The sequence below is a fragment of the Phoenix dactylifera genome, chromosome 15 (genome assembly GCF_051530095.1).
Source record: "Phoenix dactylifera cultivar Ajwa chromosome 15, Ajwa_hap1_PhDact_Kaust_v1.1, whole genome shotgun sequence".
Classification (NCBI taxonomy): Eukaryota; Viridiplantae; Streptophyta; class Magnoliopsida; order Arecales; family Arecaceae; genus Phoenix; species Phoenix dactylifera.
The window spans coordinates 5,428,858-5,448,551 of NC_143204.1; the positions used below are offsets into that span (position 1 = coordinate 5,428,858).

Sequence of the window (19,694 nt, forward strand, 5' to 3'; positions counted from 1 at the left end):
TACTGCCAACAGCTCGCCCATATAGGATCTTATTCGTTGGCTCTATCGACTTATAATCGGTGAGGAAATAGTTTCGACACCACACCATCGATGATTAGAATAGTGATGTTTGGACACCGTTGCTATAGATGGTTAATAATAATGGTTTTTGGCACTTTGTATGACCCATGCCATTAGATTATGTGGCCATAGCCTATTGATGTAGGAATTCTAGTATCAAATTTTTTTATTAAAATCTGATAATAATAAATTTTTAAAAAATGTCTATTGGTGATTTATTTTTGGGTTATTATTTTATGTTTTAATTAAATAGCTGGCATACTTTGACCCCAATCTGGGATAATGTTGTTTAGTGGACTAGGGTAGCTTACTAATATATTTTTTCTATTTTTCAGATTTAGAAGTATGATCGTATGAGACTAGAGAGTGGATTAGAATTCCTGATTTTTTTTCAATTATTAATATTTTAGTTAAATTAGTTAGATTATTTGATTAAATGTTATTTTAAAATTATCACGAGAATTATTGAATAAATTAATAATTAAATAAATTTTAAAGATTCGTCACTATTCTGATCCGATCTATGTTTTTGTATGCCTATACAGTTTGCGCGGCGCCTGTTGCATTTTGGGTCATTCTCTCTGTTTCCCTTGCTGCAGTCCATCCCTCGTTCTCTCCCTTGCCCAATTAGAACCCCAAACCCTCCCTCTCCGCCTCTTACCACAGGCCATCCCTCACTTTCTCTCTCTCTCTCTCTCTCTCGTCTAAAGGAAACCCACAAACCCTCCTTCTCCACCCCTCACTGCCGGCCATCACTCATTCTCTCTCTCTCTTTCTCATCTAAAGGAAACCCCCAAAACCTTCCTCTTTGTTATCATTGGAAGCCTTCCCTCTCCGCCGTCGTCGGAAGCCATCCCTCTTAGCCATCGCTGGAAGTTGTACCTGTCAACCGTTGCTGGGAGCTGAACCTCTCCGTCATCACTTGGAGCAGCCTTGTTCGTCCTTACTAGAAGACACCCATCTTCCCTTCTCAATTTGCTGTGGTTTGGTAGCTCAAAGATAATTTTTTTTAGTAATTATTTCTTTTTATTAATTATTTATTTTAAATGGGCATGTTTGATTGGCAATAAATTATTTATTTACTGTGATAAAAACCATAAACTTGTTTATGAAAACTTGTTCATAGTGTGAGTGACATGTTTATCTATATACAAGAGGTTTGTTATATGTTTTAAGAATTATGCATTTTCACTTGCTACTGATCCAAAGACTGAATGTGGAATATATTCTCTAATTAATTTTTTTGATTTGAAACTCTGAAAGATATGTTTGTCTATGTATGAGCATCTTCATATATGTTCATCTTTGTGTAAGTTCTTACGTTAAAAGTTGATTTCCAATATTAAAAATGAGCATAACCCTGGAGTTACAGTGGACATAATAGGTTGTTTTAGATTTGATGATATTGGATAATAAGCTTGTCAGTATGCTTAGGTTCATATTAGTTACATTTTCTGTTCGTCAACATGCTTCTCAAAGTTTTGATGACATTTGTATTTTATTTTTAGGTTCTCATATTGGTGATAAGTTTAGTAAGATATCTTTTAAAATAATATTTTAGTTGAAGAACTTTGCTTGGTAGCATATGAGGATTAGGAGTCCTTCATAGACACTTGATCAACCCAGGTGCCAGTCAAAACTATTGCTGTGATTCTACATGGAAACATGCATTTTGGAACCTGTGCTATGCTACTTCATCTGTTTGTGCCCAGCATTAGTTGCAAGTTTAATGATTCATCTGTTTGTTTATTAGGCTCGGTAATCTTTCAAGCTAGACCTATGGTTTAATGATGCATCTGTTGTATATTGACATAAGAGACAAACCTTTTATCTTACACATGCATAGATATGAATGAACAAGAGGATTGATTTAGGTATAGATTAGCTTCTATTTTTGCATGATCAACGTGGCACGCCATGTGAACTCTCTAGCATGATCTTCTATAATGACACCTAAGACTTACATAAATAGTAGAGGATCCAGCATGCAGGACACGGCGATCATTAGAAATTCACGAATTAGAGATGCTTACCACGAGATGTATTGGCTGCTGCGTATCATTTGATCGGAATGAAATTATCTATTTATTCTAGTAGAGCATATTTCTTTACATTTATTAGCATCTCATGCAACAAGCTAATCAATTTCCATTCTTACATGCAGATGGCTCATGTGAGGTCTGGTAAGAAAGCCCATCAAGTCGAGAGCTCCCGAACTTCCAAGGAGCAAAAGAGGCAGAATACAACTCTCCATTGACTAATAAATTATTGGTGCTACCTTCAGAGATACAGAGAGTTTATAAAGGGTATCTATGAAAGATTGACGGATGCCCATAAGGCGATGATAAGGCAAACATCCTTCCATTACATGCTCATAACATAGGAGAGGGCGGTGATAGACCATCTTCTTCATTGTTGGGAAGAAAGTAGGAGAGGTTTTAGATTGGGAGGCTAAACTTTGGTCTTCTTCCCAGATGACATCACCATCATTCTTAGGCTACCCCTTAATGGGATAGCCATAAATTTCAAGAACGCTTATCCAATGTGTTGAGGACAACATACTTCAAGGAGCCAATAGTCAGGAGGGATGCATTAGAATATAGAATAAAAGTATTGTTAGATGATAATTCTTCCGACTATGGTATAGTTGCTTGTCATGTACTTTTAGGTACAGTTTTCTCTCCTTCCTCCAGTCCTAGCGTTGCACCATGGATCTACTCCTACATTGACTCCGTAGGTAAGATTGGTTGTTTTACTTGGGCGAGAGCAGTCTATGAGCGCTTAATAGAATTTATCCCTAGGGCTGCTGAAAAAGTTAAAAGGAAGGTTAGAGGTGCCAAGGAGAGCACTGGATATCTAAATAGCTACGTTACTGTCCTGATGGTAAGCACTATATTTTATTATTACTTCATGGATGAATTTGATTAGTCATGAATGAATTTGATAACTCATTTTGCTTACTTTTCTTATTGTTCACTTTTTATTTTCTAGTTTCGCTTCTTGAGTGGACAGGCATAGTCAAACCAAGAAATTATGGATTGCTCCCAAGAATTATGAACTGGGATAGACCACAGCTCATGAAAAGGGCCCATGTTGGACAGTTGATGAAGGGCTTTAAGGAGGGAGATGTATGATAAGTTGTGCCTTTGTCATTGAATGTTTGTTTTCTAATTAGAGGACTAATGTTTTTATTATTTCTTTCAGATTATCAAACCACCACGAGCAACAGAGGATGAGGAGTTGCTTTTCAAAGTGGGACTTTCAAGCTATCCTACCAAGAAGGACGAAGGTACTAGCAAGAGGAGTAGGACAGCAAGGAAAATAAGCATGGCTGAGATGGCACGCAGTAGTACCATGGTATCGGCATGTTACTTTATTTAATTTTTTTATGTTTCACTTCTCTGACTCCTTGCTTTTATTTGTTGTTTGTTTGTGCTCAAGTGAAGTTCCTCCATGCATATAGGCATGTGGCTATGGAGGCTACCTGGAGGAGGGCTATGGAGGAGAATGCTGAGATTATGGAGCTATGGAAGATTGTCACTGAACAGCAGAAATTAATTACTGAGCTGATCAAGGTGTTGAAGGGGGAGAAGGCTGCTGAGAAATTGAGTTTTAAGACGGAGGTTGATATGCCTCTGTATGAGTTTGAGAGTGGTGGTAGCCCGAGAGTAGCTGATGAGCAAGCAGAAATTCAGCCTTCTAAGAGGCGGGTGACAGAGAGGGTACTTAAGGTCTCCTTAGTCTTACAAAGTCCTTTCATCCCACTACCATGAAGTCCTCCTGCTCCTGAATGAGGCATAGAAAAAGGAAAACCTATAAAAGGAATGACAGGGAGGTAATGGACTTGCAATTTAATTCAATATGCATTTTCATTCTGATCTAACATACTTATATATTTTGCAGGAGTTTGTTGAAAGCAGACGTGACTTTCCCAACATGGAACTTGTAGAGGATGGGGAACAACAATATATCATTGACTTTCTAGGGCAAAAAATGGATTGGTATGTACAAAAACTATTAAATTTTTAATTATTTGCTAATTTACTATAATTTTTTATTTAAAATTTCAGCTTAGGTCATTGGTTTGAAGGGATGGCATCAGCATCATCAATAGGCCATAGGTGCATGACATCTTGGCGGGTAACATGATCAATGATGATGTAAGTTTGTTTATATCTTTGAAAATCAAATCAACCTCTCTTTCATTGAAGTCATTAGTAAATACATGAACTTGTCAATTGGGAAGTGATGCCATTCTTCAAGTCATTAACAAATGTATGCTTGATAGGTGCCCTCATAAACATACATGTATGCATAGGTCACAGATGTGTTTTGGTCCCTGCTGTAGCAATGCACTTTGGCCGATCCATTTATGCCTTTGTAATCATTCTACTTTTTGAGATCTTTCTTCATGGTAATTGTTTTATCTAGTACTTGCATTATTATGCTTCAGTGTACTTGATTATCTGACAACATATAGCTCAAATTTATTTTTATTTAAAAATTTGCGGACGAGTAAGTGGAAGGCTACTGAGAAGGATATCAAAAATTTTATGCCATGTTACTTGTTGGATTTCAAGTTGATGTTAGTGCCCTTATGCACGACGGTATATTGGCACTTATTTGTGGAGTGATTGATTATACCCCTATTTGATTTTGATGAGCTCAAAGCATTTGAGTATATATAATATTGTACTAATGAATTCAATCTAGTGTTTCAGGCAAATATATGTGAATTTATCTTTAAAAGCATCGAGCTTTGGTTCAAAGAATTTTGGCTAAGTCTTAAACTTAATTAAGCCAAAGTCTGAAGCTCGAGTCGACTCCAGAAGATTGCGAGTCGACTCTAAGTGTTTCAGAGGTTCTGGCACAAACTCGAGTCGACTCCGGTACACTACGAGTTGACTCAGACTGAGAACAGACAGAAGGACAGAAAGATGAATTTCAGACCCTGTCACCGAGTCAACTCCGAAGATTTCGAGTCGACTCCAATGCTTGCTGAGTCGACTCCCGAAGGTTCCGAGTCGACTCCAAGGAGTAACAGACAGAAAGACAGAAAAGTATTTTCTAGACCCCGTTACCGAGTCGACTCTAGAAGGATGCGAGTCGACTCCAACGTTTGGTGAGTCGACTCCTAAACATGCCAGAGTCGACTCTCAGAGGAAAGCAGACTGAAAGGCAGAAAACCAAATATAGTGACTCTGTGAACGAGTCGACTCCGAGAATACAAGAGTCGACCCCAAGTCAGCCGAGTCGACCCCAACAAAGGCGAGTCGACTCCGAGGCAGTTCAACTCGAAAGACAGAGGATCAGTTTTTCGGTTTCTGAGAACCGAGTCGACTCCAAGATGATCCGAGTCGACTCGAGAGAGAAATGCAGAAAAATAGATCTCTGAAATTCTAAGAATGAGCCGTCTCCAAAATGCCGAGTCATCTCCAGATCTTGGCGAGTCGACTCCAGGGTTGGCCCGAGTCGACTCCAGATCGGAACAGCACTTTAATTCAAATCCTGAACAGTGGGCGAGTCGTCTCCAGTAAAGCATGAGTCGACTCCAGCAACAGCCGAGTCGACTCCAGATCGAGCGAGTCGACTCCGACCCCAACGGATACATTGTCAGGAGATGCAGACTGTGCAGAACGGCCATAAATCAGTGTCTAACGGCTATTTTTCAAAAGGGACTGTTTAAATAGCCAGCGTGAACAGTAGTAGACATCAAGAGAGCTATTCCATTTAAGTAAAAAGGCATTTCCACCTACCAAGAGTTCTCAAGAGTAAATACAAGCAAAAGAAGGAAGAGGTGCATTCAACTCCATCCGATAAACACTTCCTTTGCTTTCAAGGCTCTTCTACTGTCCTCAAATCTCCAGTACTTTCCAGAGGAGACCCAGAAATCGAGAAGTCCCAAATTCCCATTCCAATATATGTTTGAGGGATTCTAACCTTTACTTTGCATTTATTGTTTATCACATCTGCTTGTTAAAAAGCTTTCCTTGTATCTTTTCCCAAACTGTTTTGTTACTTGATTCAATCAGGGGATTGAATCAAGGGTTGTAAGGTTTGTTGGTGAGCCGAAGTTAAAACCAACGGTGTAAGGGTTCGATTGTGATCTCGGAAAAATAATCGGGTGGTTCTAGTCGGTGAGCCTGTGAAAACCGACCGAGTTCGTTGTGATCTCGCGAAAACAACAAGTTGGGTTGTGAACTTGTAAAACAACCGGCTGTAATACAAGGGATTATAGTGAACTCCCAAGTGAAGCTTGGGGAGTGGACGTAGGAGCAAGGGTTAGCTCCGAACTACTATAAACTGGTTTGTGTTTGTATTGGTTGCTGACCTCTCTCTCTCTCTTCATTCAGCCGAAGTTAAAACCAACGGTGTAAGGGTTCGATTGTGATCTCGGAAAAACAATCGGGTGGTTCTAGTCGGTGAGCCTGTGAAAACCGACCGAGTTCGTTGTGATCTCGCGAAAACAACAAGTTGGGTTGTGAACTTGTAAAACAACCGGCTGTAATACAAGGGATTATAGTGAACTCCCAAGTGAAGCTTGGGGAGTGGACGTAGGAGCAAGGGTTAGCTCCGAACTACTATAAACTGGTTTGTGTTTGTATTGGTTGCTGACCTCTCTCTCTCTCTTCATTCACTTCATCTAGTAACTTAACTAATTTGCTTGCAATAGAATTAGTTAATTACTAATCATAGTTTTTAATTGGTCGAGAATTAATCCAAACCCAATTCACCCCCCCTCTTGGGTTGTCTTCTTGGGCAACAAGTGGTATCAGAGCCGGAGCTCTTATATTAAAAGAGTAAAAGATCAAAATGACAATCCCTTTTGGATCTTCTTTTAGTGAGGGGCAATCCACCAATAGGCCTCCATTCTTCAATGGAACCAACTACACCTATTGGAAGGCTAGGATGAGGATATTTATCCAAGCTCAAGACTATGATGTTTGGAGCATCATAGTTAATGGACCATATATTCCTTCTATCTATGTAGATAACATTACTATACCCAAGCTTGAAAAAGATTGGGATGATAGTGATTGAAGGAATGCACAACTAAATGCCAAAGCAATGAATGTACTATTTTGTGCCTTAGACCATAATGAATTCAATAGAATCTCTACTTGCAATTCTGCAAAAGAGATATGGGTTAGACTTGAAGTGACCTACGAGGGCACGAATCAAGTCAAGGAATCTAAAATAAACATTCTAGTTCATAAGTATGAACTGTTTAAAATGGAATCTAATGAAACCATCACTTGCATGTTTACTAAATTTACTGATATTGTCAACGGCTTAAAAAGTCTTGGCAAAAGTTATACTAACAGTGACCTTGTCAAAAAAATTCTTTGATCTTTACCAAGGTCATGGGAAGCCAAGGTAACGGCGATCTAAGAAGCTAAAGACTTGAACAAGCTGCCACTCGAGGAGCTCCTTGGATCTTTGATGACACATGAGCTCACGATGAAGCAACACAGTGAAGAAGAGTCCTCCCACAAGAAAAAGGTAATTGCCCTTAAGTCTACTTCTTCTAACAAGGATCCCTCTTGCAGTAGCAGCAGTGAAGAAGAAGACAATGAGGGAGATGAAGATGAGGCTCTTCTCGTGCGAAAGTTCAGAAGAATCATCAACCGAAAAAAGTCCTTTCATCAGAAGAGAGGTTCCTCAAGTTCCTACAACAAGGACAAATGTAAGGAAAGGGAAAGTAAGGGAATCGGTTGCTATGAATGCAAGAAGCCGGGACATTTCAGAATCGACTGTCCCTTGCTGAAAAAGGGCAGCAAATACAAGAAGAAGAAAGCTCTTGTCTCCACTTTGACAGACTCCGATCAATCATCATCATCATCGGATGAGGAACAAGAGGAAAAAGCAAATTTTTGTTTTATGGCAAACGAAAATGAGGTAATATCTGAAACACATTTAGATTTTACCTTTGATGAATTGTATGATGCTTTTAATGAACTAATGGATGAATATAAGAGAATAAACCTAAAAAATAAAGAATTGAAACTAACTAATCAATCTTACACTCATAAGTATGATAAATTAATTAAGGACAAGGACTCTATCATCAAAGAAAACGTAGAACTTAAAACAAGCAACCAATTGCTAACTCAAAAAACTAATACTTTAATTAAAGATAACGAAAGACTAACTAAGGAAGTTTCAAAACTTAAAAACAGTAACCAAACTCTAAAAGATAACTTTACAAAAGATCTAAATTTACTAAAAACAGAAAAACTGAACTTAACAAAAGAACTTGAGAAATATAGACCTATAGTTGAAAAGTTTACCTTTAGTTATGAAAAACTAGAAATGATTTTTAATAGTTAAAGAGCTGTATTTAATAAAGTCGGTTTAGGGTATAAGCCTAACAACAAACAAAAATTTTTTAAAAACTTTTTTGTAAAGGCCGGGGAAAGTAAAACCAAAAATGTAACTTGTTTTTGTTGTGGTAAAGTAGGACATATAGCAAATGTATGTAACCACAAAAAAAATGAAGTTAAAAGAATGGTTAAAAAGATTTGGGTTCCAAAAGGAACCAACATTACTAACCTTGAAGGACCCAAGAAAACTTGGGTACCTAAAACTCTATGATTTTCTTGTGTAGGAGTGTCTTGCAGCCAAGGTTAACAAACACTGTTGGTACTTGGATAGTGGCTGCTCAAGACACATGACGGGTGACAAGGAGCAATTCTTCACCTTAGAGCCTAAAGAGGGAGGTGCGGTGACTTTTGGAGACAACAACCAAGGTCACATCATTGGTATAGGTAAAATACAAATCACTCCTTCAATTTTCATTGATAATGTACGGTTTGTAGATGGTCTTAAGCATAACTTACTTAGCGTTAGTCAATTATGTGATAGAGGTTTTGATGTTCTGTTTAAGCCATCTCTATGCATCATAACCAACTCAATTGACAATAGCTTAGTATTCAAAGGAATAAGGCGTGGCAATGTTTATATAGTAGATCTTGAAGATCTCGCCAATAATAGCCGTTGCCTAGTAGCTAGTGATTCTAAAGTCAATGATGCAAGTTGGTTATGGCACCGTAAATTAGATCATGCAAGTATGGATACAATATCAAAATTAGTTAAAAGAGATTTTGTGATTGGTTTGCAAAAGCTAAAATTTGAGAAAAATAAAATTTGTGAAGCATGTCAATATGGCAAACAATGTAGAAGTTCCTTTAAATCCATAAATTGTGTCTCTACTACTAGACCCCTTGAACTACTTCACATGGATCTTTTTGGACCAACTAGAACCACAAGCCTTGGTGGAAACAAGTATGGCCTCGTCATTGTAGATGATTTTTCTAGATACACATGGGTCATGTTTTTAGCTCATAAAGATGAAGCATTTTCAATATTTAAGAAATTTCATAAGGAAGTAACTAACTCAAGAAATGCTTCAATTATAGCTATTAGGAGTGATCATGGAACGAAATTTGAAAATCATCTATTTGATGAATTCTGTAGTAAAAAGGGAATAACTCATAATTTCTCTGCACCTAGGACACCACAACAAAATGGAGTTGTGGAAAGAAAGAATAGAACCCTAGAGGAAATGGCTAGAACCATGTTGTGTGAAAGTAACCTCCCAAAGTATTTTTGGGGAGAAGTCATTAACACATCATGTCATATACTAAATAGAGTTCTATTAAGACCAATTATAAAGAAAACACCTTACGAACTTTGGAGAGATAGAAAGCCCAAAGTAAACTACTTTCATGTGTTTGGATGTAGGTGTTTCATTCATAATAATGGCAAAGATAACTTAGGTAAATTTAATTCCAAATCTGATGAAGGTATCTTTTTGGGATATTCTACATAAAGTAAGGCTTATAGAGTCTTCAACAAAAGATCCTTGTAATTGAAGAATCCATCCATATTGTTTTTGATGATTCTAATGATGCTTCCTCCAACAAGAGAGTAGTATTTGATGATGATGCAGGAATAATTGAAGAAAAGATGGATCACATGACTCTACAAGAGGATGAACCCAAGCAAGTTGAAGAAACTACAACAAGCCAAGATGTAATTGCCGAACATGGGCTTACAAAGGCTTGGAGGTATGCTCACGGTCATCCTAAAGAATTAATCTTAGATGATCCATCTCAACCTGTTAGAACAAGAGCCTCTCTTAGGAACTTAAATAATCATCTAGTATTTGTTTCACATTTAGAACCTAAAAACATAGAAGAAGCTGAAAGTGATGTAAATTGGATAAATGCTATGCAAGAGGAACTTAACCAATTTACAAGAAATAAAGTATGGAACTTAGTTGAAAGACCCACTGAATACTCAATAATAGGAACTAAATGGATATACAAAAATAAACTTGATGAAAATGGAGTTGTGATTAGGAACAAGGCTAGACTAGTAGCAAAGGGCTATAATCAAGAAGAAGGTATAGATTTTGATGAGACTTTTGCTCCTGTAGCTGGACTTGAGGCAATTAGATTGTTACTAGCATTTGCATGTAATAAAGATTTCAAATTATTCCAAATGGATGTAAAAAGTGCCTTCTTGAATGGGTATATTAATGAGGAGGTTTATGTAGAACAACTTTCTGGTTTTGAGAATCATCAATACCCCAATCATGTTTATAAACTAAATAAAGCACTTTATGGCCTAAAACAAGCTCCTAGAGCATGGTATGAAAGACTTAGCAAATCTCTATTAGACCATGAATTTTCTAGAGGAAATGTTGATACAACTCTATTTTTGAAAAAGAAAAACAAAAATATGTTAGTTGTGCAGATTTATGTAGATGATATTATTTTCGGTGCTACTAACAATCACCTTTGCGAAGAGTTTGCTGAATTAATGCAGAGTGAATTTGAGATGAGCATGATGGGAGAATTGAACTACTTCTTCGAACTTCAAATCAAATAATCCAAGGAAGGTATTTTCATCAATCAAGCTAAATACATCAAGAAAATGCTAAAGAAGTTTGATATAGATGGAAACAAGTCAATTGGCACTCCCATGAGCTCATCATGCAAACTAGACAAAGATGAATCAGGTAAATCAGTAGATCAAAAGCTGTATAGAGGTATGATAGGATCTTTACTATATCTTACAGCAAGTAGATCTGATATCATGTTTAGTGTATGCATGTGTGCTAGATATCAATCTAATCCTAAGGAATCACACCTAATTGCAGTTAAGAGAATTTTTAAATATCTCATAGGAACAAAAAACATAGGTCTATGGTACTCTAAAGAATCAAGCATAAACTTAATAGGGTACACTGATTCAGACTTCGCTGGTTGTAAACTTGATAGAAAAAGCACCAGCGGGTCTTGTCAATTTTTAGGAGAAAACCTAATTCCATGGTTTAGCAAGAAACAAAACTCGGTTACACTATCTACGGCTGAAGCCGAATATGTTGCTGCCGGGAGTTGTGCTCAAATTTTATGGATCAAGCAACAACTTGAAGATTATGACATTAAACAAAATAAGATTTCCATAAATTGTGATAATACAAGTGCCATAAATCTAACTAAAAATCCAATTCAACACTCAAGAACTAAACATATTGAGATAAGACATCACTTCATAAGAGATCATGTGTTAAATGGTGATGTAATGCTTGAATTTGTTTGCACTGATGATCAACTTGATGATATCTTCACAAAATCCTTAAGTGAAGATCGATTTTGTATTCTTAGAAGAGGGTTAGGAGTGATTGATCCATTCTTGTGATACTCCCCTCTAATTCATTGATTTTGATGATTAGCTTATGTTGGACATAGGATTTCTTATCTATGATCATCAAATCAGTCCTTAAGTCTTAAATATTTCCCTATCTCTCACTAGTGGCACGGAATTAACTAAGTTTTTTTGGTTATGTGCCAGAGTTCGAGTCGACTCGCGCATTTCAGGAGTCGACTCGCGGTCGAGTCGACTCGCGTCTTACTAGAGTCGACTCGAGGTCGGGAATCTGATTTTTAATCCTAATCGAAACGTTTTTTCTTCACTTCTATTTTCGGCCGCCACTGTTCCAAAACCCTAGAGTCGTCTCCGACCCCGTCTTCGACCCATTTTAGGTCCTTTCCCTCGAGTTTTCTTCCATGTTTCTTATCCATTCCTCGGTTTTTAGGTCAAAATGCCTAGGAAAGCCGTTGTCCCGAGCTGGAAGAGACATCTCTCCGCGAGCGGCGCCGAGCGACGGTCCAAGGCACGGAACGAACCCGTGAGGCCACCACCTCCGGTTCCTTCCCGCCTAGGCCGGTTCCCTCGCGTACGTGCGCCGGGAAGGTAGTCTCTACCGGGAGGAAAGTCAACTTTGACTTCCTCTCTCGGGAAGGGTTCACCTTAGGGCTCAGGGCTTAGAGTTCTTCTGTTCATTAGACCTCCCTACCTACCCAGGGTTAGAAAATTTTATGGGACTGTCGCACGAGGTAGCGGTGGTATCCAGGGAACCAAAGCGGGTGTCCCTATTTTTATCTCGGAGGACTTCATTGCTTGAATCCTCCATCTCTCCCAAGAGGGAATTTTTTCCACTCATCCCCATGATAGGACAGAGGCCCTTACGGCCATCTTAGGGAGTACACCTCAATCCCCTATAGAGGTGTTTGCAAATCAGCTTTCGGCTGAAATGCGGCTTCTCCTAAGTATCATTTTTAGGACTCTCTTCCCCAAAATTGGTAGGTTTGACTTCTTCTCTGAGAGAGACCTAGCACTGATGTTCCACATTCTCCAAGACACTCCCATCAACTTCCCCAAACTCATCTACAAATATATCTGTGAACCCCTAGATAAACCTAGGTTGAGTCTCCCATATGGCATGCTCTTCACACTTATTTTTAGGGAGTTAGAGGTACCTATCCCTGAAAAAGAACCCACACGCTCCCTTAGGTTCACTGATCACATGGGTGAGGGGACTCTCCATAGAATGGGGTTCCATAAAGTCGAGAATGTTTGGGTTAGGAAAACATCTTCATCCACACCATCCGACCCTACCACTCATCACTCACCTAGTCCTGACCATGACCAGGAACACTACACAGCTCCTCCCATTTTTCCTTCCACTTCTGGTCCATTCCTATCTATTTCAGCTGGACCATCTACAGCTCCACCATCTCAGCAACCTTTAGAAGTCCGGATCAGCACTAAGCAGCTCCGGAAGATGAGACAGGAGATTGTGAGGGAGCTGAGAGATGATTTATTGAGAGAGCTCCGAGGTCCACTGAGTGCTCCCTCCACTGACGTTGTTCCCTCCTTAGCAGCAGTGTCCAAGATGGTAGCAGACCTGAAGGAGGAAATGTACAACATAAGGAGTCTAGTCCAAGGTCAATACTGGATCCTTAGTGATATAAAGGATGACACGAGGAAGATGCGAAATAGCATCAGGGAAGAGTTGGGTAGCCAAAGTCAATGTGCGGAAAGGCTTGCAAATGCCTTAATATCCAAGCTTGACACTATTCAAGAAAGTGTGACCCAACTCACTGCGATACAATCCAGGGCCATCTCAGAGATCATCGAATAACTAGGGAACGTATCTGAGGGGATAAGCTTGGTCGTGAGACATACTAGATTGAGTACGGGAGCCAGATCCTCCGCTACTAAAAAATCCTAGTGTATTTTTTTTATTTTATGATGTACAGTCCCTTGAGGACTTTTTCTGTTATGTATTCACACTTGTACTCAATTTGACTTTAATACAATGAATAGAAATTTCCCTTCAAAACTGTGCAATTTGAGTTCTTATATTTTTCTGTGTTTTGTGCCTTTTGCTATGATGACAAAAAGGGGGAGAAAATATTGATGATTTTAAATGTAAAGGGAATCACTAAAAAGAAAATATTGATGATTTTAAATGTAAAGGAAATCACTAAAAAGAAAATTCTTAAAGCAAAAAGTAATTTGTTCTTAGTGGATTCAATACCTCGAGGCTCATTATCTCTCTGTTGGGGCTCCTCAAGGAGTAATCTCCAGAATCTATTCAAGGGATATTCGGAGATTAGTTGAATCATACTCAAGAACAAATTGTCAGATTTTTTTTCTGAAAGTAAGAATTTAAGCTCAATAGTCTCGAAAACTTAAACAAAATTGAATGCACATGTTGAGGGGGAGAATCTGAAATCTTAAGAAAGCAAATTCATTAATCACATATAAGCCAAACAATTGGTTGCATGATTTGAAGGCTTATATAATTCCAAATGAAAGGAGGAGCTTTAATTGAAGGATTTACTGTTTCATACCTTTCAATTTTGGATAAATTAAATGACTAGACATTTAAATTCATTTCAAAACTTTACTATAAATCACCTGTTGGTTGAGCAATTCACTTTACAAATACTCAATGTTTTGTCATCATCAAAAAGGGGGAGATTGTGGAGTGATTGATTATACCCCTATTTGATTTTGATGAGCTCAAAGCATTTGAGTATATTTAATGTTGTACTAATGAATTCAATCTAGTGTTTCAGGCAAATATATGTGAATTTATCTTTAAAAGCATCGAGATTTGGTTCAAAGAATTTTGGCTAAGTATTTAACTCAATTAAGCCAAAGTCTGAAGCTCGAGTCGACTCCAGAAGATTGCGAGTCGACTCTAAGTGTTTCAGAGGTTCTGGCACAAACTCGAGTCGACTCCGGTACACTACGAGGCGACTCAGACTGAGAACAGACAGAAGGACAGAAAGATGAATTTCAGACCCTGTCACCGAGTCAACTCCGAAGATTTCGAGTCGACTCCGATGCTTGCTGAGTCGACTCCCGAACGTTCCGAGTCGACTCCAAGGAGTAAGAGACAGAAAGACAGAGAAGTGTTTTCTAGACTCTGTTACCGAGTCGACTCTAGAAGGATGCGAGTCGACTCCAACGTTTGGTGAGTCGACTCCTAAACATGCCAGAGTCGACTCTCAGAGGAAAGCAGACTGAAAGGCAGAAAACCAAACATAGTGACCCTGTAAACGAGTCGACTCCGAGAATACGAGAGTCGACCCTAAGTCAGCCGAGTCGACCCCAACAAAGTGCGAGTCGACTCCGAAGCAGTTCAACTCGAAAGACAGAGGATCAGTTTTTCGGTCTCTGAGAGCCGAGTCGACTTCAAGATGATCCGAGTTCGACTCGAGAGAGAAATGCAGAAAAATAGATCTCTGGAATCCTAAGAACGAGCCGTCTCCAAAATGCCGAGTCATCTCCAAATCTTGGCGAGTCGACTCCAGGGTTGGCCCGAGTCGACTTCAGGTCGGGACAGTACTTTAATTCAAATCCTGAACAGTGGGCGAGTCGTCTCCAGTAAAGTATGAGTCGACTCCAGCAACAGCCGAGTCGACTCCAGATCGAGCGAGTCGACTCCGACCCCAACGGATACATTGTCAGGAGATGCAGACTGTGCAGAACGGCCACAAATCAGTGTCTAACGGCTATTTTTCAAAAGGGACTATTTAAATAGCCAGAGTGAACAGTAGTAGACATCAAGAGAGCTATTCCATTCAAGTAAAAAGGCATTTCCACCTACCAAGAGTTCTCAAGAGTAAATACAGGCAAAAGAAGGAAGAGGTGCATTCAACTCCATCCGACAAACACTTCCTTTGCTTTCAAGGCTCTCCTACTGTCCTCAAATCTCCAGTACTTTCCAAAGGAGACCCAGAAATCGAGAAGTCCCAACTTCCCATTCCAATATATGTTTGAGGGATTCTAATCTTTACTTTGCATTTATTGTTTATCACATCTGCTTGTTAAGAAGCTTTCCTTGTATCTTTTCCCAAACTGTTTTCTTACTTGATTCAATCAGGAGATTGAATCAAGGGTTGTAAGGTTTGTTGGTGAGCCGAAGTTAAAACCAATGGTGTAAGGGTTCGATTGTGATTCCGGAAAAACAATCGGGTGGTTCTAGTCAGTGAGCCTGTGAAAACCGACCGAGTTCGTTGTGATCTCGCGAAAACAACAAGTTGGATTGTGAACTTGTAAAACAACCGGCTGTAATCCAAGGGATTATAGTGAACTCCCAAGTGAAGCTTGGGGAGTGGACGTAGGAGCAAGGGTTAGCTCCGAACCACTATAAACTGGTTTGTGTTTGTATTGGCTGCTAACCTCTCTCTCTCTCTTCATTCACTTCATCTAGTAACTTAACTAATTTGCTTGCAATAGAATTAGTTAATTATTAATCATAGTTTTTAATTGGTCGAGAATTAATCCAAACCCGATTCACCCTCCCTCGTGGGCAACATTATTGGCACTTATTAACTGTTGATCTTAGTGAAAGCAGTTTTAGGCACTACAGCTCCATTTCTAGAGGGAAGTATGGACGAGTCGATCCCAAATTTGTAAGCGTCAATTTGGAAAATGAATGATTTGGAAGACTAATATCATGCATTTGTATTCCTTACATATCAATGATTTCTAATTTTATGTTGTAGGTTAACAGGTTTGGCAAGATGGCATGAGAAATCTACATTGGTGATATGGGTGGTTCAGTTTTTGATTGTCCTTGGTACAATGAAAGGTGAGTTATCTATCTCACTATGCTATTCTTCCATTTTTATCACTGTACAATGGTGCTATTTTATTAACTATGCCATTGTGTTGGCTATACTATTATGCTATTGTATCGGCTGTGCTATTATGCCATTGTGTCATTATATTGACTGTGCCATCGTGTCATTTTATTGATTGTGCTATCGTGCCATTGTATTGACTATGCCATTGTGCTATTTTATTGACTGTGCAATTGTGTTTTCGTTTTTAGGTTTGATTGTGTCATTGATGTGAAAAATTTTACAAGTGCATAGTGAGTGGAACAAAGATTACCATTACAGATGCTAATGTTCCATGATTTCATGCTAAATATGCTACCGAGATTATAATGAAGGGTCTAGAAGGGGCATGATTATATGTATCCTATCCATTGTGTTACAATTTTTTTTGTTTTTGATGGATTGTTGTCTTACAATATTGTACTCCAAAGTTGTATTTTGGAAGAGTCCCAATGTGTATGTTTTTTTAGGAACATATTTGTATTACACCTCAGTATTAGTTGTAAGAGGTCATCCATTTTATAACTTTTTTTTTTTATCGAGTAGCCCGAGTATGCTTCTTAAAGATAGAAATCATATAGTGCTCAATGAGCATTGTGAATCTACTTATTAGTTCAATTGTTGTGAGGAAACTTATAGCTGGTAATAAGCAAATATCATTATTCTGTATTGAAATCAGTGAATGAATTTGAATGATTAGGTACATAAACAACAAAGCATTATAATGATTACATTAAGTCTTTTGTAGAAACCAATCTTTTTAATCTTCCAGCATCTTTATTAATTAGAATAGTAGAAAAAAATATAAGACAAGTTCTACAATAATAAATTAGATTGTGTTAAGAAAATTGAAAACCTCTGCAAGAATGTAATAAACAAAAATAACAGTTGCATTAGATGGTAGCGTATCAACAAACATCAAAAACGCATGATAAACTGGATATCAATTATTGGATCAAATTTCATGAATGACTTCAAGATACTCGAGGTAATGACTGTTTTGATGTTTGATATGCTTCTCCTTCTGGGCTACATCTATATGACTTTTATTTCATAGTTGCTAATAGGTACTTGAATGAAGGACAACTTAATGCCATGAACAAGGGTTGGGGGTCCAATCATGTTATAGTTGCTTCTTTTTTTTTTCCTTTCCCCAAACGACATCTGTTAATGGTTAGATGGATTTCTGGTGGAAGGTAGATATGCCGGAATTCATGATGATTGGACGGTCCTAGGGGCGATCAGATTTTGTTCCAGATTTGATCGTGGAGCCTAGTTTATCTCTCTTCATATATATATATATATATATATATATATATATATATCCTTGGCTATATTCAAGTAGATCTCTATCTAGAACTGGTCAGGCTACATTAGACAATAGATGTTCCACATCGAAGATTCGAGCCATTCAGTATGATTTAGTACCTCTATACTGTTTATATATCAAAAATCATATAATTTGAAGATTCTTAACTTATGCCTCAAGTAATCAAATATATATATATATATATATATATATATATTCATATTATTTAGATTATCTATTTTTTTTACTACTTGATGCATATGCTAGAGGTCTCCAAATCACATGATTTTTGGTATGTGGATAATTTTAAGATAGCAGTTCACATCTAATAACTTGGATCATTAGTGTGGGACTCTCATCTTCCAATCTAAATTTAACCAGATCTAAGTAGAGACATCACTTTTGCATAGCCAAGTCTAACATTCTATCTCTAATAATATGTAATACATATTATTGACCATGTTAGAAGGTGTTCATGCAGAATCATGATCATATCACTTTGCCAATGTCGCGGTCCGATGTAGACATTTTCTATGCCAGTGTCCTTGCCCATAGTGGTATTGGTTAGAGGACCATCTCTAATTAAACAATATTGGTGGCAACAAGCCTAACACAAGTTGAGCTAGACCTAGCACTAGCCCAGTTTATTTTATAATCAAGCTGAAACAAAGTTGTTCATGAATTAGTCATCAAAATTTAGTAAAAATTCAAGCTCATACATTCAATATTTTTAATTAGTTCTAATTTTTAATATATATTTATTTTGTAGTTGGAATGCATACTGTTCTACATAGCCATATTAATTTATAATAAATAATTATAAAGAAATTTTACATAAACAATAGTAGTAAAAATATAATATATAGATTATTTATACAGTCATTTTTTGAGATAATTCAAGCCGAGCTCTAGCGAGCTATCTCTAGCTACAGGTTGGTTCCTTTCTTAACCATGCAAGCCAAACTCAAATGAAATTTCGAGCCAAGCTTGGGCTAGTTTGAAAATAGCTTGCTTGTTGCTAGCCAGCAAACAATTCAACTCTTTAACGAGCAGGCCCCTCAAAAAGACTCCATGATGAGGGAATTTCTACGCGCGAGTTTTTCTCCATCTATCTACTACCTATCTACTTTTCTATGATTTTTGATCCATTGTTGAAAGTTAGGGCCCATGTTTATCCAACATCTTTAAAAGCTTATCTGCATGTACTATCTGGAAAAATTAGGAAACAAATTTCTGTGTTGTCCTCTCTCTCTCTCTCCACTTAATCAGGCGTCTGTACGTCCTCTACATACTTAAAATATAATGGCAGTTCAAGCAGTATACTTTATATTCACTATTCATTCATAACTATCTCAATGAGTATATTTGATTGTAACTGAATCGCTTGTCTCTGAATTTCAAAAGGGCGAAAAAAAAAAGCTCGTCTCTGAGTTCCATCTACTCTCTCTGAGTTGCCTATCCATGATTTCTTTTAATTATATAGCAAAAGTCATTGCATTTCACCATTTCTATTTGATCCAACTCGAGAATTTGCTTAAAGATGGGTTTTTGTTTAGCAAAAAAGATGGGCTTTCTAGTCGAATACGAAGCTCAGATGTCCATCATTCTTCCAAACCTAGCTTGACCATTTATCAGTCCCATCCATAATTTAACCCAACTGGTTTTTGAATGATCATGAAAACCTTTCATTAACAACAACAATAATAACAAATAAAAATAAGAAAAGTCCATCACAAACCCATATTCTTCATGTATCATAAACAAAGCATAACCAAATTTGACATGACAAACAAATTTAATTTGGAAATTTTAGTGTAATGGCAATTTGGAGG

General features: G+C 37.7%; 1 protein-coding gene across 27 annotated transcripts; it reads left to right on the forward strand.

Annotated features, from left to right (window-relative positions):
- Positions 1 to 562: 562 nt before the first annotated feature.
- Positions 563 to 17,171, forward strand: LOC103711619 (uncharacterized). Of its 27 annotated transcripts, none has more exons than XR_015973668.2 (10): positions 613 to 1,043; positions 2,225 to 2,943; positions 3,052 to 3,188; positions 3,265 to 3,417; positions 3,502 to 3,895; positions 3,964 to 4,061; positions 4,131 to 4,220; positions 16,286 to 16,343; positions 16,437 to 16,522; positions 16,766 to 17,171. XR_015973668.2 is itself a non-coding variant. In XM_088711766.2 (10 exons), the coding sequence occupies exons 3-5, from the start codon at positions 3,114 to 3,116 to the stop codon at positions 3,831 to 3,833; spliced, it is 555 nt and encodes a 184-aa protein (XP_088567892.1). In that variant the 5' UTR covers positions 613 to 1,043; positions 2,225 to 2,943; positions 3,052 to 3,113; the 3' UTR covers positions 3,834 to 3,895; positions 3,964 to 4,061; positions 4,131 to 4,220; positions 16,277 to 16,343; positions 16,437 to 16,522; positions 16,766 to 17,171. The 27 variants fall into 27 exon arrangements, 21 of the variants coding, with proteins under 21 accessions (XP_088567889.1, XP_088567887.1, XP_088567892.1 ...); XM_088711766.2 differs by having other exon boundaries at positions 3,507 to 3,895; positions 16,277 to 16,343; XM_088711768.2 differs by having other exon boundaries at positions 3,507 to 3,895.
- Positions 17,172 to 19,694: the final 2,523 nt, after the last annotated feature.

Excerpts from the sequence above, each read along its gene's own strand:
- LOC103711619 (XM_088711763.2), top strand. The coding sequence starts at position 2,991 with ATGAATGAATTTGATAACTCATTTTGCTTACTTTTCTTATTGTTCACT. Across the intron at positions 3,189-3,264 it reads AGGGCTTTAAGGAGGGAGAT|ATTATCAAACCACCACGAGC; the intron begins GTATGATAAGTT and ends TATTTCTTTCAG. Across the intron at positions 3,418-3,506 it reads TGGCACGCAGTAGTACCATG|TTCCTCCATGCATATAGGCA; the intron begins GTATCGGCATGT and ends GCTCAAGTGAAG.